Raw genomic sequence first — 26,561 nt, forward strand, 5'->3', positions numbered from 1 at the left:
TTATACAATATGTCTCATAATCATTCATGAGTTTCTTAAATTGCCTGCAGCCAAAGAGAACAATGCTATACAACCCAAGATTCAACCCCTCGCTTTTAACAATACAATTTGCAGATCTACTGGAGGCGTGTGGTTGATACTGTATGCAAAATCTCTGCACTCCATAATCAATCCTACTCTACAGCCCCCAGGGTGCACTACCCTCCCTGACCACTACCCCCACACACACACATACACACACTATAGTATGGGCCAGGGTGCACTACCCTCCCTGACATCACTACCCCCACACACACACATACACACACTATAGTATGGGCCAGGGTCAGTTTGAACAAGTTAAATATAGATATGGTTTACAGAGTGGGAGGAGAGTCAATGCCACAGAGAAATAAGAAGACACAAGGTTATCATGCACATACAGTAAGGAAGAAATTGGAACAATTTGCTGCCATGTGACATGTTAGAGAAGGCACACTGTTTTGAAGAGTGTAGTGGTTTATCAAACAGAGGTCCAGAGGGAAGCTCTCTGAAAACAAGTCATTGATACTGTTGAAGAATGGAAAGTGACAGCCAAAAGGTAAACAGTGAACCACTTGAAGAAAACCACTTGTGATCAAAAGATGGAGCCAGGAGTCAGAAGTCGTCTTACAGTAAATTATGTATTAACATATATCTCGGCCAAGAGATGCACTCTTGTATATTCACGAATGGATACACAGGCTTACATGCCATGAACAGAAAGTCAAACATACTTATTGGACACACATCAGATGACATCTGTCTTGATGCACATTTGAAGGCTAATCTGCAGACAACCTATCTGTTATTCTGGCTCTGTACAGGACATAGTGACATGGTGACAGGGTACAGTATTCTGGCTCTGTACAGGACATAGTGACATGGTGACAGGGCACAGTGTGAGATAGAGAGGAGCTGCAAATGTACGCTACAGGTTATCTGAATATGACGTCTGTCTATGTATGTACAATAACTATGTGTAACTTAAATGAAAATGTGTATGAATATATTAACTAGTGATTGTCCAAATAAAGGCTAATGTGATTTATATTTTCCCTATCAGATACAGTATACTCAACATTCCTAAGCAGCTTAATTGGATTTGGTGGTAAAAAAAAAAAATCAGTCTTTATCTTTCATATTACACAAAACTAAAACAACGTTTTCTAACCCGGCTCTATCGAAGCAAACCAGCTTTAATTTGGAAAAATCTAGAATGTGTCAAGCACAGGTTACCAAAGTACTAGCAGGGTCCAACTGACTTCCAACATTACCAGTCTCTAATCAAATCTATTTTAAGTCACGTTAAATTACTTTTTCATCTGGTTAGCTAATGTTCAGCTAATGTTCTAACATAATACACCTATTTAACAATCTTGCCTCACTCCTGCTCTCCCATCAAATCAAAGTGCCTTTCTCTCCCTAAAGGATTTCCCATTTGTTGACACTTTTGAATGATCTCTCCCCAAGTTACTGTACATCTGGCCCCAATATCCTGTTTCAACAGGAAATGCATTAAATTAAGGAGGCAAGACCATGAAAGGCACAAAATAAATGTTTAAAATAAATGTCTCACTGACAATGTAGACTAGGAATAGTGGTTTGGATACCATCCTAGTGTATTTTGTTTGTTGTTGTTTGTTCTGCTTTGCCCCCACCTCTCTGAGTTCATGCCTCTGCCCCCCTCTCAGGTCGCTCTACATGGGACAGATGGAGCCACTCTGGGGGAAGGCAGTTTCCATAAATATCTCCATGAATAATACAACAGGTTGAATGTTGCTCAAAAGACGAGGCTGGGGGGTAAAAACATCAATAGCTGATTAAGCCGCCCGAGGCTGCATTCTTCACTGAAGAGGAAACCTTCAATCTGCACCAGGACCCTCCATGTCCTGGACCTCTACAGTACCTCAAGGACCCTCCACCTCCTGAACCCTCCCCCTCCAGGACCCTCCACCTACTGGACCCTCCACCTCCTGCCTAGCACACACTCCAGGACCCTCCACCTCCTGGCTAGCACACACTCCAGGACCCTCCACCTACTGGACCCTCCACCTCCTGAACCCTCCACCTCCTGGCTAGCACACACTCCATTCACAGCCACTTACAGTATGGGGAATGTGCAAAGTTGCATAGTCCATTTGAGAATTGGTTATGAATCTTGTTTAATTAGTCTGTGTTTACTTATTACAGTAGTGCAGCAGAATATCAATCTTCTTTCAGAGGAAAAAGTTAAGTTAAGTTAAGTTAAGTTAACGTTAAGTTAGTTTTCAATTAACTGTTTTTCGACAGCCTCACAGTTTTAATATAACGGTTAAACAATAGTGTTTATGTTCATAATGTGACATTAATGTTACTTTGAAGGGTCGCAACAATGAGAAAATTGAAAATAATGAACGTCGCTTTTCGAGCAATCAGGTGCACACTGCAGTACGTCACAACACACTCATTAGTACAATTATGTGTTAGTGTTGTATTGGGCTTACCCCCCCCCCAGCGCCAGTCGTGGCTTCACCCCCTCTGCCAATCTGGGGAGAGCCGTAGACTAGCACATGCTTCCTCTGATACATGTGCAGTCACCAGCCGCTTCGACAGCGAGGCGTTTCACCAGAAGGACATAGCGTGCAGGAGGATCACGCTATTCCCCCGAGTTCCACTCCTCCTAGAACAGCGCCCGACCAACCAGAGGAGGCGCTAGTGCAGCAACCAGGACTCATAACCCACTGGCTTCCCACCCGCAGACACAGCAAATTGTGTCTGTATAACGTCTGACCAAGCCGGAAGTACTGCTGCCGGGAATTGAACCCCGGTCTCCGTGGTGGTAGGTGCTACCCAGACGCCCACCGTATTGCACTTTTCTTTGTGCTCTAAAACCAGTTCAGTCGGGTCCTTTGAGTCAGATCTGATGCATATTGTTGGACATCCTCAGTGACTGAGCTTAAGCAGCGAGCCCAACAGATGCTGTGCTACTGAGAATTAACATGCATTTTCATACACACCAGGTGCCGGCTGGTCATAAATAGTCATATTCAGACTATACAGGCTTACAGCACAGTGTGACAGCAGTCAGCTTGGCATTGCAGAGCCTGTGTTCTGGTGTTAGACCTTCACAGAGAGAGCAGTTAGCAGTGTGGGATGGTAGTGTTAAACCGTCTTACCCCCCAGCAGTTTGGACTGACAGTTGACGAACTCTGGTTTTGGGGCTTTGCTGTAGCGCTGGCAGGTGTGGTGGAGAATCTGGACAAAGGTGCACTTCTCTCCTGCTGAACCAGCAACCCACTGGTCAAAGGCATTGTCAAACATCAGGTCAAACTCTGGACAGTCCTTGGAGAGAATAAGAGTGGGAGACATGTGAGGGAGAGGTGAGAGAGAGACAGAGACAGACAGACACACAGCATGGACAAATACAAAGAAAAACCATCAAAGATCTGAAAGGAAACTGGCGGTATGTAGATGGACCTAAAGGAAAGCAAGCTTAAATCATTAAAACTGCATATATGGTGTATTAAGTCCAACATTTCCCCAGGGTATAATAGAGTACTACAGGGATGATTTATTTTTGTAGTCGGAAGGTGGAAGTCCCGGACATGTTGGAGCTTCAGGGGAAAAGCGAATTGGGTTTTAGAATGGGGATTCCGCTTAAAATGCATAAAATAAGGTCTGTGGTAAACAAAAGTTTATGGGAATGGTCATTTGTGTTCAGCAGGATAATCTTCACAAACGAGGACCACTTTTATGACTTTTGAAGTGTTTTCTGAAAATCGTGTTTAAAAAAAACACATTTATGTTTCAAGTCATACAAGTGATTCATGTTTGTTAAGATTATCCTGCTGAACACAAATGACCACTCCCATAAACTTTCATTAACCGCAGACCTTATTTTATGCATTTAAGTAAAATCCGCATTCTAAAACCCCATTCACTTTTCCCCTGAAGATCCAACATGCTACTTCCAGACACATTCCTGTAGTGCTCTTCTATACCATTAACAGCAGTGTTGAGCAGGCTAGAACTGACACTCACTCTGTTGGGGTCGATGCCGTTGACCTGCCGTAACTGGTCAATCGTCCACTGTGATCTCTTTGTGAAGGCTGAAGAGCCTTGGAACTGCTTTACCTTGGTGATGGATACGTGCGCCGGCTTCTTATTCGTCACTATGGAAACACAAAGGACCAAAAACACCAGATCAGTTTGTTGCACAGCGTCTGTGGAACTTGTAAACCATATGTTTCTGATACAGTAGTAGGAACCTTTTGAGCAGGATCATTGGGGAGTTCAAGGCATAATGTGTGGAATATTAGAGTCAGCCAGAGTGACAAGCTTCCTTCTGTGGGCGGCAGAAACAAAAGAATCCATTAACAATGGACATGTCACTGTTGGAGCCAATAACAACAGCAGCTTCGAAGATTTCCTAAGAGGAGACGTGGCCTAGCCATGAGCAGATTAGCCCAGTGAACAGGGATTTGATTTGATTATATTCCATGCCAAAATATGTGTACTAATCTGACATATACAATAGATTTCTTCTGTTCTGGCAACACAATGCAAAGCTCTGCAGACTACCGGTTTGAAGAACATGAAAGCTTGACTTTATTGGTCCTGTCAAAGTGTAAATTGCTGAGTATTGTCACACTCTGCCGGACACATCTCATTTCTCTTGACAAAAGTGATGTATTGCTTCTATGTATTGCCGAGCAAATCTAAGAGTCTCACACATTTCCTTCAAGCCTGGAGTTCTGAAATGCCCCCTAAGAGTCTGTAGTTCAATAGCAGTTGGTACTCTGTAGTTTTATTAGTTGTAAAAACAATGATGCATATTATTTTAATAAAAGTTTACGTCACTGAACAATTCAGTGACGACAACAGTTTAATCCTATTCCTACACATTTTCTAAGACATTTGGCACAGGATTTGGTATATGGCCGGGGCTTGTCTTAAGATAATGTCACAACTAGACATACATAACTAGTAACATCTGAATCAAGTGTAAGAAAGTCTGTGTGAAAGTTGAGCTCAGCTCCAGTGTGCAAAAGCACCAAATGGAACCTCTACTTGAACCTGGTAATGGCCTGAAGCCAAATACCACTAGTCACTTCCTGTCCCATGACGTCAACACTGTGTCCTAAGCCTCTCAGACCCCCAGGCCCCTCAGCATCACATACATTTCTATCTCATTCCCATGGATATCCATATTGACTCTTCCAATACAGAGATCAAAGCTCGGAGTTTACTGATCATGGCGGCTAACAGCTCTGTGCAGGCCGCTGGATGTGTGGCTGGACACTGACACTCTTTATCCTTGTGAGGAGCCACATGATGCGCCTGTGTTGTTTTGACAACCCCAAGCGTTCAGGCCACAGCTTCCGCTCTCCCACACTGGCCGCTGTGTCATATCAGTGCCTGCATGCACCACAGTGTCCGTTCTGCTTCTCCTCTCTCCACATTGTTGTGTTCCATCACAGCTGCTGTTCAGGTTGGATTCGTGGAAGTTGGGGGACCAACACCCTTTCCATGGAAAATATAGGTAGGGCTGGATCTGAGACGGAATGTTGCATCAGGCCATTTATTCTGTTAGCACACTCCCCTGAGAGAGGGGATGTTTGTATGTTTGATAGATCCATTTAGACAGCTGTAGCTAATACTCAAGGTGCTGGCCTATGGTCACAGGGTGGAATAGACAGACAGAGGCACTGGCAGCCATTTATTTTTGTTCCTCTCTTTGTGAATATAGCGTTATTTAACCGGACAGCCACAACTATGACAAATGGATGAAGTGAATGATCAGATCTATCTTGGGTCACACAGGAGTCTAATGGAACCCGTAGAAAGCAGAGAATGTCATTAAGATGAAAGCTGGATGTAATGAACAAGTGAGTTAAAGGGTAGAAGTCTAGAAACAAAGGTCACCCAATTTCCACGGAGACTCATTTTTCTCCAGGCGCCACATACATGATACAGATGAGACTGCACTGATATTTCCCCCCACACTGATTAGCTAGAAAAGTGGTTTTGTTGCTCCACTTGATAAAGTGAAGATGACTTAGATGAAGGAGAGCTTTGAAAATGAATTTATCCACAAAAGCACGAGAGAGCAGAAAGACCAAACCAGTCTCTGTTGGGGTGCTAACTGACTGCTATCAGGATCATTCTCTCTTAGACCCTCTCCTCCATCTTGCCCTGCCCGTCATGTCCGAGGCCAAATGAAAAGTGTGACCTGCCTACCAATCAAAACCCCAATGACAAACTGTACACAGAGATGAGATTAACTACACGCAGCAGAAGGGATTTCTTGCTGCAAAATGTACTGAAGTAACTCAAATGGGCAGAATCATTTGGACTGCTGGAATGGAACATATAGCTTATATAGCATAACAGAGCATGTATACCATACTGTATAAATGAATGGATGAACGTAGTCACATGTGACTTTGAATGAGAACAACCCTCGGTAGCTGAACAGCTTTGAGTGACACATCGCCTCATTAGCATATTCACCGGCATCACAGGCGCCGTGGCGTGCCCGCTTTGATGCCAGGATTAGAATAGCAGTTACATAACAGCAGGGAAATGGCTTGAAACAGACAAGATGGATTCTAAATTATCTGTTGCTCAAATGGGGTGGAAAATCGAGTGCACGTTCAGTGCAAACCCGATAGAATTGTTTAGCTACCGGTACTTTATTTGAAAACAATATGATATACATCACATTGACAGCAGATCATTTGTACGCATCAGTGAATAGGTGAAAAGAGACCTGCTGTTGGCCATGGTGCTGAATTGTCAACAACACACTCCACACCCAGGTCTTAATGGAAGCAGCAGACACCTCTGAGCCTCTCAAATCCATTTCACATTCAGCTGTTGGCTCCCACCTTGTCTGAGTTGCTCCCTTGCTTATTAAGCAATTACTGACAGTTATGAGATGCCAGAGAGGAAGGCTTTATTAAAAGAGTAAACACAAAGATGTACAGAAAATGTACAGGTCCTGCCTCTGAAATAAACCTTAAGTTGCCCATGTGATCATTTGCTTTAAAAAATCTGAGATTGATATCTAAAATGTGTAAAACGTGTCTATAAAATAATTTATTGTCTTGTTGGGGGGGGGGGGGGTCATAAGCCACACAATTCCCTGGCTTGCTTCGTGCTTTCACAGAGCAAATACAGTCATCTCAATCACAACATGAACATGATGTGAAAGCACACAGTACACTTTGGATGTGAGGGAGCAAAGTACACTTGGCTACAAATTAATCTGGACATGAGGAAAGAAGGTGACAACTATGGAGCGGTTTCCAAAGCTATTGTTTCCATGTGGGCGGGCTGTCAGAGGAAGGCCACGCTGGACTTCCTGTCCTCTCGCATGCTCCGATGGTGACACGCTCTCATTCCTCCCAGCGGAGCACGGCCTTGTTGCTGTTGGCTGTGTGCGACTCGAGCGCTGCGGCCTGAAGGGAAACTCATACTATACTGTACTGCTGGGAGGGGAGGGGAGCGGGGGGGGGGGGGGGGGGGGGGGGGGGGGGGGCGGCCTGAAGGGAAACTCATACTATACTGTACTGCTGGGAGGGGAGGGGAGCCGGGGGGGGGGGATCGTCTTACCCTCACAGAAATATCATCATAGTTGCGGTCGTTAACGGCACGATGTGAGCGCCATTAAGATTTCAAGCAAAAGCAGTGATGACATAAATGATCATGTGAGAAGTGTGCAGGCTGTCAGCTGCAAACGGATCCATCCATTCTTGGAAATGCTGAATGCAGTACTATGAAAATAAATCTGATCTGCACCAAAGCAAGCTTTCTGACGATGGAATGCATGCATAAATATTTGAGCTAGCTAATGACACAATGAAGACTACCCGAATAAGATGGACCACCCGCATGGACATAACATAACATAACATGACCGCTTCCTTTCTACAGCCTAATCCTTGTGTCAGCACTGATGCTAATCAAAACTCTCCATCCCCAAAGCCAGAAACCTGTTATGCATCAACATTTATGAACCATCAGACTGGAGATATGAAAATCCAAAAAACACAGAAGAGTGCGTAACGGCAGAGACAGAGAGGCAGTGTGATGGTAGAGGGGCGTTTTGATGACACACCACTGCCCATTAGTGTGACTGGTGATTCAAATACCCAGCAGCCCTATGATGGACACACATGGTTTGGTCAAACTGATTTATGAACTTTTCAGCCTGCATCAAGTGCAATTTCAGAATTCACTTTAAACGTGGACACAGTTCTGACTCCAAACTTGTCCATCTATTATCTGAGTCTGAAGTCATAATCTGTGTGTGTGTGTGTGTGTGTGTGTGTGTGTGTGTGTGTGTGTGTGTGTGTGTGTGTGTGTGTGTGTGTGTGTGTGTGAGAGAGAGAGAGAGAGAGAGAGAGAGAGTGTGTGTGTGTGTGGGGCATCTATGGTGCTAAGCATTCATTGCTGTGGTGTGTCTGCGCTGCACGTCCATGAGATCATTTCACAAACAAACTGTGTGGCCAATCATGTGACGTCTCTTTTCATAGGCTTTCTCTTAATGAAGTGATTTCCTGTAGGAGGTTGTGCCACCACCACCCCCCCCCCCCCCCCCCCCCCCTCCTTTTGGATATTGCTGCTCACGCCAACTACCCAGTTCTTCCTCTATTCCAAATAAACTGCTGTTGCTGCCACTGGAAATGTCAAATTCATAAGTTCCTATGTGGCAGCAGCAGAGGATTTTGCCCACAGAAAAGACTTGCCCAACACTTAAGTGTTTGTTTGCCTCCTCTCTATCACACTCTCTATCACACTTCAGAGAAGCATTTTTTCCTCCATCTCAACCAGGTGAGCTAAGGATCTCTTGAGAAATCAGACCCTTCTGTCCGCAGTCAATTTGCTCTCAGCTGTGACATTAAGAAGACAGTTGCCATGGAAATCCAATTTGCATGGCACAAAAAACACCTGTGAAGTGGGGGCTGGCACCTGGCCAGGTTCATTCATGGGCAATAAACTAACGCCGGAGATCCACTCACTTTGAACTACGGTATGTACGGTATGTATCATGTGTGCATGATGGCTGCCTCACGTATCCTACGTACGCTCGTAGCCTACTAAGCCAAGTGTTCATTTGGATAGGCATGACGATGCTCCACACAGACACAGGATACACACATGAACGCATAGCCACAAGCAAGTATACTGTATATCCGGCCTAAGGCTGTACATTTTAAACACCCGTAGGGTGTAAACACCTAAGTCCTATATATCCTTTTGCACATCCTGAACATAGTAACTGACAATCGACGTGATGGACAGAGAAGAGGAAGAACTGTTCTAGTTTGATTGGCTGGGCTAAAGGTTGGTGAAAAAGGAATAATTTCGGGAGACAGACTTGTATGTGCATACTATAGAAGAGGCCACATGGTATGCTGCTCAATACAACTGAACAACTGAATGTCACGCTAAAATATCCAGAGGAACAACTGACAATCCAACAACAACAACAACAACTCAATATTTAGGGCTGGACCTGAATATTCAACTATTCGGATATTTGTTTGTTGGGGAGGTACTGTATTCGGGTTTCTATTTTGGGATTCAAAAGGATTTCATATTGGCCAAATCAATCAATAATATTGTCTTCACACTCAACAACACAGTATTTTGTGGCAGTAGCTCAGGAGGTAGAGCCGTCGCATGGGAATCGGAAGGTTGCCAGTTCAAGGCTGGCTCCTCCCAGCAGCATGTCAAAGTGTCCTTGAGCAAGACACTGAACCCCTAACTGCTCCCGCCGAGCTGGTTAGTGCCTTGCAGGCTGCCACCGCCGTCAGTGTGTGAATGTGAAGTATTCATTGTAAAGCGCTTTGAGTAGTTGATAGACTACAACAGGGGTTCCCAACATTTTCAGACCAAGTACCACTATGTACCAAACCACATTTCCCAGGGACCACTTCCACTGCGGATACTAACATTTTCTGCCCATGTAAAATATAATTTTCTGATTTAACCATGCAATAGCATCAGAAATGCTACATACTGTAACAACTTAAGGCTACTGGGTCAAAATGGACGCGCGCACACACACACACACACACACACACACACACACACACACACACACACACACAGGACACCTTTGAAAATGTTTTTCCCTCGCCGACATTTAGCCTAACTTTGGAGCGTTATTTAGCCACCTTCCTGACAAGCTATACATGACATATTTGGTACCAATCGATGGCTTAGGTCTTCTAGTTTCATATGATAACAGAAACTTCTCTAGCTTTAAAAATGAGGCCTCTGAAAGTTAATTTTAATAATCGTGATATTTCTCGAATATCGCGATATTTACAAAAATCGGCCCAAGTCTACGTCCTCAGCGTGAATGTGTCTGTGTTGAATTGTCTGCACAGTGTGCAGATAATTTCACACCACGCAGTGCACAGTCACACCATGTACATGTAGGTGCAACGCTAGCAGCAGCAAAGACTGTATCAATGAAGAAAGGGTAGAGCCTGCACACGTACTCCAAGCCAGGTAGTTTAATGAAATAGTGACAACGCTTCGATCCACTGACAATCCAACAACAACAGCCACCTAATAAACTACTATAGTTATGGTCTAAAGAATGTTTTAGTACTGGAAAAAGCTATCTCGGTGTGCCAAAAAACTATCATGTAACCAACCTTGCAGGTTGAATTCTGTGGTTTGTTATTAGAGCTATCGCCTGAGAGCACGTCAAACAGTTTTCTCTGTCTGGGTCTATGATTACAGGTCTATTTTAAAACTTGAGCTGGAACAGACTGTTATCTTCAAAGGGAGGCTGTCACTGGAATGAACCAGAGCACTGGCCAGACAAGCAACACCAGCCCAAAACAAAGACCTATACAGTCCATTTATGGGCTGGAACACACAACGGATGCTGTGTACTGTACAGTACAAGGCCTGCTAAGTCATGATGGTGCTCATGCAGTGGCAAGGCACCAGTGTTGAAAGGGAGTGCATATACCATGGTACATTACGATCAAATGGAGATGAGTTTGGTTCAATAATAAGGAGGGTCAAGTTAATCACCCACACAACAGATGCACACACCATTAGGCTAGCATGTGATGGTACCAATAGAGCACAGTTGCATGTCCTCTCTTCAACAATGAAACCTTTATTAACGGCCATAACAAAGCAGTCACTTTCTGTACATTTCCTACTGTAAAATGTGTGTCTATGAAAATATGGATTGCTGAGAAGTAAGCAGTGCTACTGATCCATGATATCCGTGTTATGACTTATAGCCTACTATATCATCTTCCCATTCATCATAAATGTAGGGAAACATTTTGGCTAAGAAGCTGGGTCCATAAAAAAGAGGCCCTCTGACTGCAGCTGAACAAGTGTGTCTTCTTCTCATCTTTTGACAGTGGCATTGCCTTTGATATTTTAATCAGGGCCAGATCACAGAGAACCCCAAAATAAGATGTTTAACATTCTTTAAAAAGAAGAGAGAGAGAGAGAGAGAAAGAGATCAGATTCAATAATTCTGTTTCATTTGACAAACCCAGCTGTCTGGACTGCTGTGAGAATCCTCTTAAGTCCCCCTAAAAGCAGGACATTACAGGGGAATGTTCCTCATCAATGTTTGATGCACACTGTACAGTAGCTACAGTAAGGAGAGACTTTGTATCACAGAGAGACTTTGTTTTGGTTTATGTGTGAACTGCTGTATGTTTCAACTGTATTTTGAATTTAGTGACTAATTAGCCAAAGAACAACATCCATTCATCATCATCAATTACACAGCACAACTAATGGCTGTGAAAGTTAGCAGTGGAAATACACGTGGGGTAATGCTAATGACTGTTACAATGAAAACAATAACAGCAGGAGACTAGGATTGATGTTGAAACGGGCATTAACTTGTGTGAAAATGTAATGTTTTTTTTTTTATGAAACTACATTTGCATGTTTGCTTTTCAACCAACCATGAAATAATATTGATGATAACCTATATCACATTTAAGAGTAAAATTAGTTTATTTGAGGACTTTCTGAAAGGCACGTCTTTCCTTTCATCCCAGAAACAATGAGAATTTCTGAGCTTTTTCAAACAGCCTCTTTTCGCCTCTATCTATCTGTTACATATATTATCCATCCAATTATAACACTTGTCTAAGGACAGCACATTGAAAGCATCCTGGAGGCTTGATAAATCACACGTGTCAGCCATGCAAAACCAATAGGTGAAAGTCTAGTTTTAGGCAGGTTCATCAAAGTAGGAAAAGCTTAATAATGTTACACCCAACAATTAGTAAAGAATTTTGCCGATTTTGTCTTCAGTTTCATATTTGGATAATTTATTAGTGGCCGGGCCAGCGAAGCGGCAGGGCCACTTATTGTATTTGCCTGTATTATTCTTCTTCTGCCGGGAAGTTCGACTTCCCATGCATGAAAACTAACCAAACTTTGCACAAAGATCCAGTCCCATGCCAAACGTCTTTGACGCAAATTTGGCACCAATAGTCCGGCGGCACTACAGTGACCGTCTAAAGTTTCAAACTTTGAAAATTCATAGAAAATCAGGCATACATGCTACAGCTTTGCAACTTTCACCGAAATGTGGGCCCAAATGAGGAGAAACTTTTGTGCAATGCAACCTATGGCCAATTATGAAGTCTAAAGACCGCAAAACTGCAAAAACTTTAAAACTAATTAAACCCTACTCCTCCCACATTTGTTCTTCAAACGACACCAAACTTCAGCATCTACATCGTTAGACTGTCCTACACAAAAGTATCAAACAGATTTTCGATTGGTCAAAATTTTTGCCCACAGTGCATCAAAACGTTGAATTCTGCCCCCATGTATACTGCCCTCCAAATCAAAACCGCAGTAACTACAATTTTGGTCAAAATTGAGTTATTATTGAAATTGAACTTTTAGATATCTGTTTTATCATGTGACAAATTTTCTAAGTTCAGTCTTGCTCTATATTTGAGAAAACAGAGTATAAAAGTTGCAGTAACTACGAAATCCAACCAAAAACCAGACAAAACTGCAGTAACTACACTTACTGCACTTTGATTTGCTTTCACAGAGCTTCAGCCGGACTTAAACAGAGATAAACGCAGTAACTACACTTTGAGGTGTAGTTACTGCGGTTCAGACTGGTTTTTGGTTGGATTTTGTAGTTACTGCAATTTTCCCGCTCTTTCCATAACAAAGCCCAACATATCAATCACTCATAATGGCACAATCTGTTTAGTTAATCCAGTCAATTCCCAATATGAGAGCGCACTGACAGCTGTCCAAATTGTTAATGAATGAGTCTTCAGTGTCTTTAAAATTGTAAATGCTGTATTCCTAGCTAATAATCCATAAGAGATCATCCACTCCACTGGGAAGCGTTAATCTGGCTGTAGATAGTGATAATTGTTTGGTATCACTACCTAGCTCATCAGGACAATCTTTTTCATTGCTGCATAAATTATCAGCATTCAGACTCAGTCTGTAATTCATTTTATTCAAAATAATTGTAATATGCTATGTAATATACTGTATATGTTCTTGTATGAATTATCAATCTGAAAAGCTGATCTGATTTGTAAAGAAAACCTGTTCTAAATTAAGATAATAAAACAACTGTGCTCATTAATTAATTGTGTCAGAATGATGACCAAAAAGCAACACCAGTGGTGAAGATGACATCAACTGACTTCAGGATTCCCTGAATGTATCTGTTACTTATCCATTTAAATGTTTTAAACATGTAAACAATAAAACAATTAAATATAGATATGATGTGGTATCGAAATCAAAACCGATTACAATTGTCTCATGAAAAACAAGACAGGAGAAGCACATTAGATTGTAGTTACTGCGCTTTTCCCTTGTACTACCTACACATCTGTTTAAGGTAATACACAGACAGAATGCCGTATCTGCATTTCTGGGGTCATAGGTCAAGTAATTGATAATTGTTTTGCCCCCAAAAAATACTTTAACATATACATATTTAATAAGCGCATTGCCACTTTTCAACCTATATCTAATTTGGCTGGACAGTCAAAAAACTTTAAAGCCATTTTTCTCAGTTTCACTGTTGGCGTAGTTACTGCGGTCATGATTTGTAGGGCAGTATAGCCTAATTGCCTTAATTACCTAGGGCAATTAGGTTGTATTTGTGATGTCATCAGTCACTCAAGCAATTGTGATGCCATCACTGATGTCACTCGAGCAATTTTGATGTCATAATAGCTCAAAGCCTTGAGACTTGCCCGGCCATGACTCATTGCTGCGCAGCAGCTATAATTAGATATTGCTACCCAAAGACCAAGGGAAGGGACACACAACACAAATGTGTCACGTGGTACACATGTGGAATGTCTATGTAATCATCAATATTCTAAAAATGTGAGACGAACGGAATGTAGCAATAAAACTCGCATTTTGTGTCACATAAAGTAGGGTGGTACTAAATTGTCAAGCTGTAAGAAGCCACACTGTAAACACATGGTGGTTTAGGGTTTTATGTAACTGGAACTCCAAGAAAAATATTCACTGAAATGCACTGAATGACTGACTTCTTTTTCTTTTAGCATTCTTTTTATTTAAATCTTCATTAGACTATCAGCAAGTAAAGTTTACAGAGCAAAAAACACGTTTCACCATTGCTTCAGGTCTGCGCTCATGTACCGCATGTTGCTAGATAGATACTGTATTTGAAATAGACAGAGAGAGGAAAGCTTTTTGTCCCCAACAGGGTTTCTGCTGTGTGATAGCAGAGATAGAATAGTGGGCATGATGCCATGTCATCACTCTGCTCCCTCAGAATCTCCAACTGGAATCCCTGGGAAGGGAAGGAAGGCCCTGGTGCCTGATGAGGAGGTGTGTCAGTGGCAGAGCAGTGTTGGTTTCCCTGGTGCCTGATGAGGTGTGTCAGTGGCAGAGCAGTGTTGGTTTCCCTGGTGCCTGATGAGGAGGTGTGTCAGTGGCAGAGCAGTGTTGGTTTCCCTGGTGCCTGATGAGGAGGTGTGTCAGTGGCAGAGCGGTGTTGGTTTCCCTGGTGGCTGATGAGGTGTGTCAGTGGCAGAGCAGTGTTGGTTTCCCTGGTGCCTGATGAGGAGGTGTGTCAGTGGCAGAGCAGTGTTGGTTTCCCTGGTGCCTGATGAGGAGGTGTGTCAGTGGCAGAGCAGTGTTGGTTTCCCTGGTGCCTGATGCGGAGGTGCGGCAGTGGCAGAGCAGTGTTGGTTTCCCTGGTGCCTGATGCGGAGGTGCGGCAGTGGCAGAGCTGTGTTGGTTTCCCTGGTGCCTGATGCGGAGGTGCAGCAGTGGCAGAGCGGCGTTGGTTTCCCTGGTGCCTGATGCGGAGGTGCGGCAGTGGCAGAGCGGCGTTGGTTTACCTGGTGCCTGATGCGGCGGTGCGGCAGTGGCAGAGCGGTGTTGGTTTCCCTGGTGCCTGATGCGGAGGTGCGGCAGTGGCAGAGCGGTGTTGGTTTCCCTGGTGCCTGATGCGGAGGTGTGTCAGTGGCAGAGCGGTGTTGGTTTCCCTGGTGCCTGATGCGGAGGTGTGTCAGTGGCAGAGCAGTGTTGGTTTCCCTGGTGCCTGATAAGGAGGTGCGGCAGTAGTAGAGCTCTGTTGGTTTCCCTGAATTTTTCCCTGAATGCAGACATGCATGACTGACATATGAGGCTTAAATAGACCGCCTTATTGAGAGGGTTCTGTTCTATTTCTCAAGCGTGCAGCACGCTGCACCCGAGCTGCCAGGCATGAAGTCAATGCAAGTTGTGAGCGGGGGGAGGGCGAGCTGAGCGAGGCGGCGGCGCTGAGGAAAAGAGAGTGAATCTGGTGTGACCGGTTTAGCGTGGGACTCAGCTTCTGCTAAGCGCTGCTTCTGAATAGCGCCTGGTGTGAACCGAGGGTAAGGATGTTAACACATTGACTGCCAGCCCTTTTTTCAATGCTGTAGGTAGGTTCTGCCAGTTTTTTTTTTGAGGATTCTGGCTCATTTTACAAGAGCCGAGGATTCTTTTCTGTTAAGACTTCGTGAACACCAATCATCTAAAAAGAACTAATAGAATGTGTGCTTTCTCTGTCTAAAAGAGTTAGTTTGTAGAGTTAGTAGTTATGTAGATATTAGCCGTTGAGTACAGCATGGTTTCAGAGATTTTCAGAGAGTTTTGAGATAAATGGATTTTTAGAACCACCTCACGTGCCTGTGATTATGGGTGCCCTTGGGCAAGTCTGTATACTGTATTGTGTGTGTGTGTGTGTGTGTGTGTGTGTGTGTGTGTGTGTGTGTGTGTGTGTGTGTGTGTGTGTGTGTGTGTGTGTCTCCAAACTCCTCCCTCCGTCTGTGCTGCTGCTGCTGGCTCCTGCTGGCTCCGCGGCCGCTCTCGGGCAGTCTGGATTACTGTAAAACGGGCTTGTTCGTTTCTTGAGGTGTCGGCTGAGAGCTTTGAAGAAGCTTTTGCGATTCTGGTCTTATTTATGCTCAAAGGTACTCGAGTGTGTGTGTGTGCGCGCGCGCGCGCGCGTGTGTGTGTGTGTGTGTGTGTGTGTGTGTGTGTGTGTGTGTGTGTGTGTGTGTGTGTGTGAAATCGAAAGCGTTTTCGCCCAGCTATTTCCTTGAAAATTAGAATGGCTTTCTCCCGCGGACCCGCGGCTGTTTTTTGCTCGGCTTTCTCTCTGTCTGGAGAGCACTGTCGCCACCAGCTGGTCGGTAAAATAGATTATACACATTCTCTTCCTCCAATATTGGTATAGGAGACGTAAAAGGGGTTGATCGATGTCCCACCGTCAAAAAAAAAAAATGTTTATGTAAGCCGAGATATCTCGTCCTTGGCACTCAACGGTTGGATCCTGTAAGCCGAGATATCTCGTCATTGGCACTCAACGTGTTAACATGTAACAAATGTCTATTTTGTGTCAGGTTTGCACAGGCCTTGAATAGATTATGATTAGGAGGGGGTGATTTCGCTGTTGTCAGCCTGTGATACTGTGTTGCAGAGGCTACTGATCAGCTAACTGTGCCATTCCCCTGGACTGTCTCAGAGGCGTGGAGTGCAGCCTGGGGGTGTAGTAGACTAATGAGGTGACATTGAAGACGAGAGTTATCAGCAGACAACAAAGCTATCAGAACAGCAGTGACTGAGGAGGAGGATATAATAACAGCTTAAAATCAAGAGGAGGTGGGGATGAGGCATACAGTACTATGGGGACTATGGTGGCTGAGCCAGCAGCTGTCTCAGGTAAGGCCTCAACATGGCCAGCTGTACGTCACGGTCAACACAAACATCCTGACAGCCTAGCCTACATGTACTCACCGAAAGATGAACCATTCCATTTGTTTGAGGATACACAGGACTTTGAACTGTGTGGATAAGTAGGCTATATAACAATTTCTCGCATATACAACTCCCCAACACACACACACACACACACACACACACACACACAGACGCACGCATGCACACGCACACACACACACACACACACACACAGAAATGTGTCATATAATAACATGTGATACAGTCTGAGAGACCAAGGTCAAGCACAGATTGCATTTAATCATGAAGAAGAATAGGCGATATAATTTATAATCTTGCTAGGAAAAAATTCATTATCAAATGCGGAGGCAAAGAAACCAATCAGAGTTTCCACAGCAGCAGGTCATTCTGCCTCTTTCTCATCTCTCTTCCTGTTCCCTGGCACATCCAGGGAGAAACACAGGGTATCTCTCTTCCTGTTCCCCGGCACATCCAGGGGGAAACACAGGGCATCTCTCTTCCTGTTCCCCGGCACATCCAGGGGGAAACACAGGGTATCTCTCTTCCTGTTCCCCGGCACATCCAGGGGGAAACACAGGGTATCTCTCTTCCTGTTCCCCGGCACATCTAGGGAGAAACACAGGGTATCTCTCGTCCTGTTCCCCAGCACATCTAGGGAGAAACACAGGGTATCTCTCTTCCTGTTCCCCGGCACATCTAGGGAGAAACACAGGGTATCTCTCTTCCTGTTCCCCGGCACATCCAGGGAGAAACACAGGGTATCTCTCTTCCTGTTCCCCGGCACATCTAGGGGGAAACACAGGGTATCTCTCTTCCTGTTCCCCGGCACATCTAGGGAGAAACACAGGGCATCTCTCTTCCTGTTCCCCGGCACATCCAGGGAGAAACACAGGGTATCTCTCTTCCTGTTCCCCGGCACATCTAGGGGGAAACACAGGGTATCTCTCTTCCTGTTCCCCGGCACATCTAGGGAGAAACACAGGGTATCTCTCTTCCTGTTCCCCGGCACATCTAGGGAGAAACACAGGGTATCTCTCTTCCTGTTCCCCGGCACATCCAGGGAGAAACACAGGGTATCTCTCTTCCTGTTCCCCGGCACATCTAGGGGGAAACACAGGGTATCTCTCTTCCTGTTCCCTGGCACATCTAGGGGGAAACACAGGGCATCTCTCTTCCTGTTCCCCGGCACATCTAGGGAGAAACACAGGGTATCTCTCTTCCTGTTCCCCGGCACATCTAGGGAGAAACACAGGGCATCTCTCTTCCTGTTCCCCGGCACATCTAGGGAGAAACACAGGGCATCTCTCGTCCTGTTTCCTGGCACATCCAGGGGGAAACACAGGGTATCTCTCTTCCTGTTCCCCGGCACATCTAGGGGGAAACACAGGGCCTCTTGTGAGGCCCTGATTCCACATGGTAGCCCCTGCGCTCGTCCATCACCCAGTGCCCCATGGATCACTTCATAACCCGGCCATTCAGCCAAGGCCCCAGTCCACATACTGAACATTCCTCCAGAGCCCACGGATACAAGGAAACATTTAATTACAGTGAGGCCCAGACCTGAGGCTTCTCTCCCACTCTGATGCTATGGGCTGCCTTTCATACCCACCCCCCTGTCTTGGTTCACTGTTGGCCACGTAAAAACTGACCCCCATTGGCTTCAACAAACTTAAAAATGACAGATTTATAAGCAGGCAGACCAGTGCAATAATACATTTCTTATCTGATACGGGGATGATTTGCGCTTTAAAGGAAGCCTTTACCTTGTAGTATACCATTGTGTGGCATTTCTAGATTTCTAGAGGGCAAGAAAAGAAAGAAGTGAGGTTAGAAGAGATAGTTATAGCTATGTAAATGTGGCTGAGAGAGAGTGAGGAGAGGAAGAGAGAAAAGGGACAGGGGGTGTTGGGAAAAGACTTAACGTGTCCAAAAATCCATCCTCTGTGCCAGAACTCTGGAGAGTGTTAATACACTAAGCCTCATAACAACCAAATCTGGATAACATCATGCAATAGCATACGGCGACATTTCAAACAGTCAATACAAAGCACATTCCTCAACACTTACTTCTGCTGCATGACCTAAACTGATGTGCCTGGAAGAGAAATCCCTTAACCGAAAACAACCCCTGTGTCAGAGCTGGCCTGGGTCAAACAGTGTTTGAAAGTAATACTTGGTGTTTGTTTTTTAGCTATTTGGGAGCACCAGATACAGTAGGTGTGCATCAGGACAATCAAGATGGTGTCAAACATGCTGTCAATCACTGAATATATACAGCCCTGACCCATCCTAACCTGGAAAACTAATCTCTCAAAGAAATACTTCACACCCACCCCTCCATTACCTTCCTCTCTCTCTTCTAAACACAATTTAACTTGCTCTAATGTCTCAATTATCAATCAAATATGATCATTTTAGAGGTATAGGAATATTTCTTATATCTGTTGTCTGGCTGCTGTGACTTTGACCATTGCACTCCTTACAAATGATTGTGTTGTGGGTAATCTCACTCGACTGTGGCACTATTATAAATTGCTCTGAATAAGAGCATCAGCTAAATTGTCTAATGTAAAATGTAAATAAAACATGCTTAATTGTCTTTCAAATAGTCCAGACCTTCTGGCACTCATCTATCTAATCTATCTATCTAATACTCGGAGCACAATACAAACCATTACAAGTATTCACAACTACCATTCAAGCCAGGTGTGTCAGAACGAATTCAAACCTCCTGGGGAGGTGGGTTGAATACTTTTAAGTCCTTCTAGTGAATTATTCTAATCTTAAGACCTTAGAAGTCAAATCAAGTCACTGTCAGTGTCAAAGTGACAGTATTAGATTTCAGGCCCATTTCCTGATCTCATTTCCTGCCCCATCTGTTCTCTTTTAGACAACGTTTAACAGGTTTAAAGTTAAACCATTACGTGGCGCACTGTCTGTATCTCATTTAGAGGGAGCGAGATTAATATCACACAGTCCAGTCCAAACATGCAGGAAGAATACACACTCCTCGTAGTACACTCTTTAAGAAAACAGAAACCAAGTTCACTGCCAAGGGCTTCATCTTGATAGGTAAATCCAGAGAAAGGTCATCTGGGGACTACAACAGAGGAAAACACTACTATAATTAACAAAGGGAATGTGATTGCTCCATACATCACTATGCTGTGTACAGCACTCTGCTCTCTGTGCACTTCGATACAGTGTCTCCTTTTCAAAAGACTAATTAAAAAGGGAGAAACATTGGCAATCGTTTGTTGCTGCTGTTTCAAAGGACTTAACTTTTGTCGACGAGGATCCCGTTAGGTGTTGAAAAGCACAGTCACATCTGTGTGTGTGTGTGTGTGTGTGTGTGTGTGTGTGTGTGTGTGTGTGTGTGTGTGTGTGTGTGTGTGTGTGTGTGTGTGTGTGTATGACATGACAGGGAGTGGGTGATGGCTCGGCTCATGATTCCCATCACGTAGCTGTACAAACAGGATTAGAGCCCGCCTGATGTTATGAGTGAGGGCGATGTGGAGGAAACCTGTATCTCTGCCCAGGAAGAAAACAAACCTTTATGAGATCTGTGACTTCCATCAGGTCAAAGCCCCGCTCCATGTACAGCAAGGGACAATCTGATTGTTTGAATGCTTGAATAGCCTGCAGTGATGAAAGAGCACACAATCTGAATCTTCATATAGCAGCTTGAACGTCCTTGCTACAGCTGGTGTGTGTGTGTGTGTGTGTGTGTGTGTGTGTGTGTGTGTGTGTATTTATTTATTTATTCTTAATATTTTATCTAGGTGAAAATGAATCGCACACCAGGACAAACTCTCTCGACTTTTGACTGTTGCAGAGCTTCGGGGTAAATGACAAATGCGGCGTGTCACAGAGGATGCGTGGCGAATAGCATCCCATCAGTCTTCCTTCCTCTCCTCTATCAGATCCCATGAAGCAAGAACCTCCTGGAAACGTCCACACTGCAACATGATCAAGGTCACGCTGATAATCAACTGAGCCAGATATGACATTTACCACAACATGCCTTTCCATTGAACAGAAGGATCCATTATGCATACTCCTTAAGGGACCGCCACACAGCCCAGGAGTTATTAAAATAACATTTTTAATTCCAGGAACTTGGAAATGGAAATAAAGGCAATAAAGCTAACAAGTTATGACTACAGTATAATAGGGGCCCAAGGGGTGTCATTTCATGCCTCTCTTAAATGTACAATTTCCCCTCAACATTGTCATCAAAGTCACAGCAGCCCTTATTACCCGTCCATATTCAAAACAATTATCTAGTTGATAACAGGGATGACGTAACCTGAGCTCAGAGATGATGCAAAACGCTGACAGATGTGTGCAATCTAAGAGCGTGTAGGACAAATATCTACCACAGCAAATTGGGAATTGATGGTTAACTGAGAGGTAGTTTGCCGACATGAGGAACTAACTGTCCAGCTGAAGTCTTCATTTCTGCTTGCCGTTACTCACTCTCTAAATCCATTCCTCCTGTCCTCCTCAGGAACATCTGGTCAAAGCAAGGTTGACAGGACAGGTTGATGAATAATTCAGTTCTCATTAGCAAAAGGTCGGGGGAACGGAGAGGCGTGGCCTCATAAACAGAGCTATTTCATATTGAGCACATGTGAGCGGAGTGATATATTAAACTAGGGTTCGGTGTGACACCTGGCTCTCCATCACAGCCTGGACCTGCCTTGTGGAGTGTATGATCAGTGTCACAGCGGGCATGTCTGATGAATAAAGGCAAGCTAGGCCCTGACACTAACTACCACCAACACTATAAAACAGTCAATCTAAAAGGTAAGACATCTGAGTAGGTAACGCTCTTTTGCCTTCATTTTACTGGCGTTCATTAAAGTTGTATGACGCCATACTGAATAGCTAATGCATGTTTAATTCGGTGTGCTGAGATTTTGCATTAATAAGGAGGACAGCATCATAATGAGATGTAAGCAGCCATTTTAAAACTAAGGTGGGTGGTGGCAGCAACAGCAGTAAGTGGGAGGATAGGGATAAGGAAGTGCCCTGGCCTGAAGCAGTCAAATATTGGAAAAACTCACTGATGCAAACGCTGACATACCCCAAAACCAGATCAATACTGCTTTCAAGTATCCAATTAGGCCTGCTGCTGGCTCACTCACTGGATATGTATCCTCCTTTTCAGTCGCTCTCCTGGTTAGGGTCATCTTTGTGACTGATCTACCTTACAGCACCTTCCATTTTATGCTCAAGTCATTTTGTACAACGCAGCGGCACAAAGAATGAAAAACAACCACACATGCACCAGCACCACACGTAGAACAGTCCATAGTCTTTTTTATGTGTCATGCCTTGAACTTAAGCTCAAATCCAATGGATCAGCAGGAGTTACAATGTAATGATTGGGGAGTGCTCCAGCACACAGACAGAGAAGAGATAGCTAATATGTCCCCCATGGACGCACACACACACACACGCACGCGCACACACACACACACACACACACACACACACACACACACACACATATATAGTGTCCTTGAAGGGCACAGATTGCTACTCTGACAGAATGGATCACAAAGATGCAGGAAAAAAAGTTTCATTTCTTCCCTCTGTCGATGACTTTCCATCTGCTCTTGCCATAAATGATGTTCCAGGAAAAAAGCAGGGGATTATGAGAATGATATAAAACCATCTTTCTTCCCTTCCTTCCTGAGCTTACTGTTAAGTGCAGCAACCGATGACCTAAAAAAATGGGTCTGATCTCATCTTCCACTTAAGCATAAATCAAAGCAAAAGTGCAAGATATGTTGTTGTTTTTTCCAGTATGTGTGTGCTTGGCTTCATAGTAGTACAATAGTATGTGATGTGTCTCCATGTGAGTGCTGTCAGGCAGCCTGCAGGGGTGCTATGCCGTGCCCTTAGTGTGAAATACCAGAACGGAACCCAAGCAGTGCTCGACAGAGGAAGTCCCACAGAGCAGAACCCACCCAGTGCTCGACAGAGGAAGTCCCATCAGAGCAGAACTAGGGATGCACCGATCCACTTTTTTAACTTCCGATCCGATTCCGATACCTGAATTTGGATATCTGCCGATACCGATATTATTCCGGTATCATCACTATTTTTTCTTGACTATACAGTACAGACAAAAATTTGGCCAATTGAAGAAAAAATTAAAGAAAAATACAACTTGCAAAAAACAAAATGAAGAAAAATATACAAGGCAAATACTTATACAGTATACATGTAAATCAAATCAGCACTATTTAGGCATTGCTGCTTTAAATAAGGCCCCTCTGCCTGTAGCTAGCTCCTACTAAGATACATTATTACTTAGTGTTTTGTAATCTATTCCTTCATAACATTAGTTGTTAGGTACCTGGTTCATAATATCCCACAATAACAATTGGGTCATTAGATAAGTAATAAATATAGCCTACATTTACTTGCCAAGATATGTCTTGTGTGTCTTTATTTTTACTGAAATGTTTTGTGCAAATGAGTACAACCACTAGTGTGTCGCTATGTATGTGAGGCTACCGGCTTTAACGTTACAATACTGCTATGATTTGATGCTGACATCAGAGAGGGCGAGAGAGACAGCAAACGCAAACAGCCAGGGCAACACGGACAGCTTCACGGTAATCCATTTGGCCTTCGTGTTGTCTGGTGGAAGTTTGTTCTGCTTCTGGAATGTACTCTCGAAACACCAAAAAGCAAGACAGCAACGTATAATGTTTGCAAAGCTGTCGTTCCGAGGGGTGGACGCTCCGTTGCGTTGTCTGAAAGCAGCAGCCAAAGAGACAGACAACACAAGCCGAAAGGAGACACTCGAGGAGTGACTCCGGGATGCAGAGTGGGCTTCTGGCGGTCAACACGAGGGCTGGATGGATTAGTGAGACGTTGTCCGTGTATCTACTATTTCATATCTCCACGCCACGGGCATATTACGTTAGCCCAGTCGGCTCAGCTGAGCTCTGTGTACAGCCAGCCACAGTGGGTGCTGCGGCCGGCCTGGCTGCTGCTCCAGGCTAGCGATCTGCAAACTGTGGAATGGAATCTCTGGAGACTGGAACGGAGGCGTGTCTCATGTTTGGGCTCATGAGCACAAGCCATGTAAAAACTGGATCGGCAGCACATGGCACGTGGATCGGCAAAATCCGATCCATGAATTACGTCAATATCGGCACCCGATACCGATATTGGATCGGATCGGCCCCATCCCTAAGCAGAACCCACCCAGTGCTCAACAGAGGAAGTCCCACAGAGCAGAACCCACCCAGTGCTCGACAGAGGAAGTCCCAACAGAGCAGAACCCACCCAGTGCTCGACAGAGGAAGTCCCACAGAGCAGAACCCACCCAGTGCTCGACAGAGGAAGTCCCAACAGAGCAGAACCCACCCAGTGCTCGACAGAGGAAGTCCCAACAGAGCAGAACCCACCCAGTGCTCGACAGAGGAAGTCCCAACAGAGCAGAACCCACCCAGTGCTCGACAGAGGAAGTCCCAACAGAGCAGAACCCACCCAGTGCTCGACAGAGGAATTCCCAACAGAGCAGAACCCACCCAGTGCTCGACAGAGGAAGTCCCACAGAGCAGAACCCACCCAGTGCTCGACAGAGGAAGTCCCACAGAGCAGAACCCACCCAGTGCTCGACAGAGGAAGTCCCAAGTACAGAGCAGAACCCACCCAGTGCTCAACAGAGGAAGTCCCACAGAGCAGAACCCACCCAGTGCTCGACAGAGGAAGTCCCAACAGAGCAGAACCCACCCAGTGCTCGACAGAGGAAGTCCCAAGTACAGAGCAGAACCCACCCAGTGCTCGACAGAGGAAGTCCCAACAGAGCAGAACCCACCCAGTGCTCGACAGAGGAAGTCCCAAGTACAGAGCAGAACCCACCCAGTGCTCGACAGAGGAAGTCCCAACAGAGCAGAACCCACCCAGTGCTCGACAGAGGAAGTCCCAAGTACAGAGCAGAACCCACCCAGTGCTCGACAGAGGAAGTCCCAAGTACAGAGCAGAACCCACCCAGTGCTCGACAGAGGAAGTCCCAACAGAGCAGAACCCACCCAGTGCTCGACAGAGGAAGTCCCAACAGAGCAGAACCCACCCAGTGCTCGACAGAGGAAGTCCCAACAGAGCAGAACCCACCCAGTGGGTACAAATGCAGTTTTATTGAACAGGTACAGATGCTGTATAGTCCCACAGTGCCTACTATAGTTAGGTGCATCATCAACTCTTGACCTGATAATTATATGGTTCTGGGTGGAGTGCAGTTCTGAGATGTTGAGTGAAGGTCAAACATATGATATGCCAGGCTGGAAAAAGTGTTCTGGACATTATATTTTAAATATTTATCCCAAAATGTTATTTTTCAAAAATAACACCACACAAGCATTAAAGGATAATTTCGGTATTTTTCAACCTGGACCTTATTTTTTTATTATTATTATTTTTTGGCAAGTGCAAGCGGGCCCTATATCTGGCTTTGTCGTGCCGATCCTGTCACAAATTTACAAGCCAATTTACACCCCCCCCCCCCCCCCCCCCCGTGCTTGCGCAGGAGAACGGCAGGCAGCAGAGCAGAAGTGAAACTTAACTCTGCGAAAGTGAAAGCAGGAGGTGCTGCCCAGAGATGATGCTTAATGTTTACAGAGTGTAATTCGAGTAGTATTTGTTAAGCCAGTTGCTGGGGTTTTGGTTTTCAGAGCTGTGTGCGTCCAAGCAACCAGTAAGTTGTTTAATATTTGTTGTTGTTTGCCTTGCTGTGACATTTGTATTGTGTTCTGTGATGCGGTGGACTCATCCGCCATGTGGTTCCTCGTCAATGCTAAATTGCAGTGCCCGTTCACCATTTACTGATAGTGTCATAGTGTTCATTTGACATTTATTGGTGTTTTCTTCATACTACGTGGGTGCCAGTTTGGCCTGTGTTGCATTGACTGTGAGTGTGAATGTGTGCAGTGCAGTGTCTGGTGTTTGCTGGGTGGTTGGCTTTTTTGGGGAGAGGGATTAGCTATATAATTTCTATGTGCTGGAGAATATGCTCAGCTCATGGCATGATGCCTTATTGTTTATTTAATTATTTATACATTGATGTTTTATTTGCAGATTCATGTTCGAGTAATGTCTATTTTGGTGTACTGTATACATGTAAGGCATTTCCTGTAACAACCTAAGTATATGCAGATTATAACAGCTACCGGTACTTTCCTTTGGTTTTCCAGAACCACACACATACCAAGTAAACCCTGCCATGAACATTGAACCTCTTGAGTTTGTGCATTTTTACTGAT

The 26,561-nt window shown here is 44.6% G+C and overlaps 1 protein-coding gene across 2 annotated transcripts in view; it reads right to left on the reverse strand.

Annotated features, from left to right (window-relative positions):
- The window catches only part of stxbp6 (syntaxin binding protein 6 (amisyn)), a 133,802-nt gene that overhangs the window by 19,585 nt on the left and 87,656 nt on the right, over nt 1-26,561 (reverse strand). Inside the window, exons 3-4 of one of the 2 annotated variants that reach the window (XM_083633699.1) lie at nt 4,042-4,172; nt 3,177-3,342 (exon numbers count right to left, since the gene is read on the reverse strand). The exons of the other annotated variant lie outside the window; for it this stretch is intronic. Of the exons in view, the coding sequence (XP_083489825.1) occupies nt 3,177-3,342; nt 4,042-4,172 (297 nt within the window). The remainder of the gene's footprint in view (nt 1-3,176; nt 3,343-4,041; nt 4,173-26,561) is intronic. 2 annotated transcript variants of the gene reach the window in all.

The sequence above is a fragment of the Poromitra crassiceps genome, assembly GCF_964638095.1.
Source record: "Poromitra crassiceps genome assembly, chromosome: 3".
Taxonomy (NCBI): Eukaryota; Metazoa; Chordata; class Actinopteri; order Beryciformes; family Melamphaidae; genus Poromitra; species Poromitra crassiceps.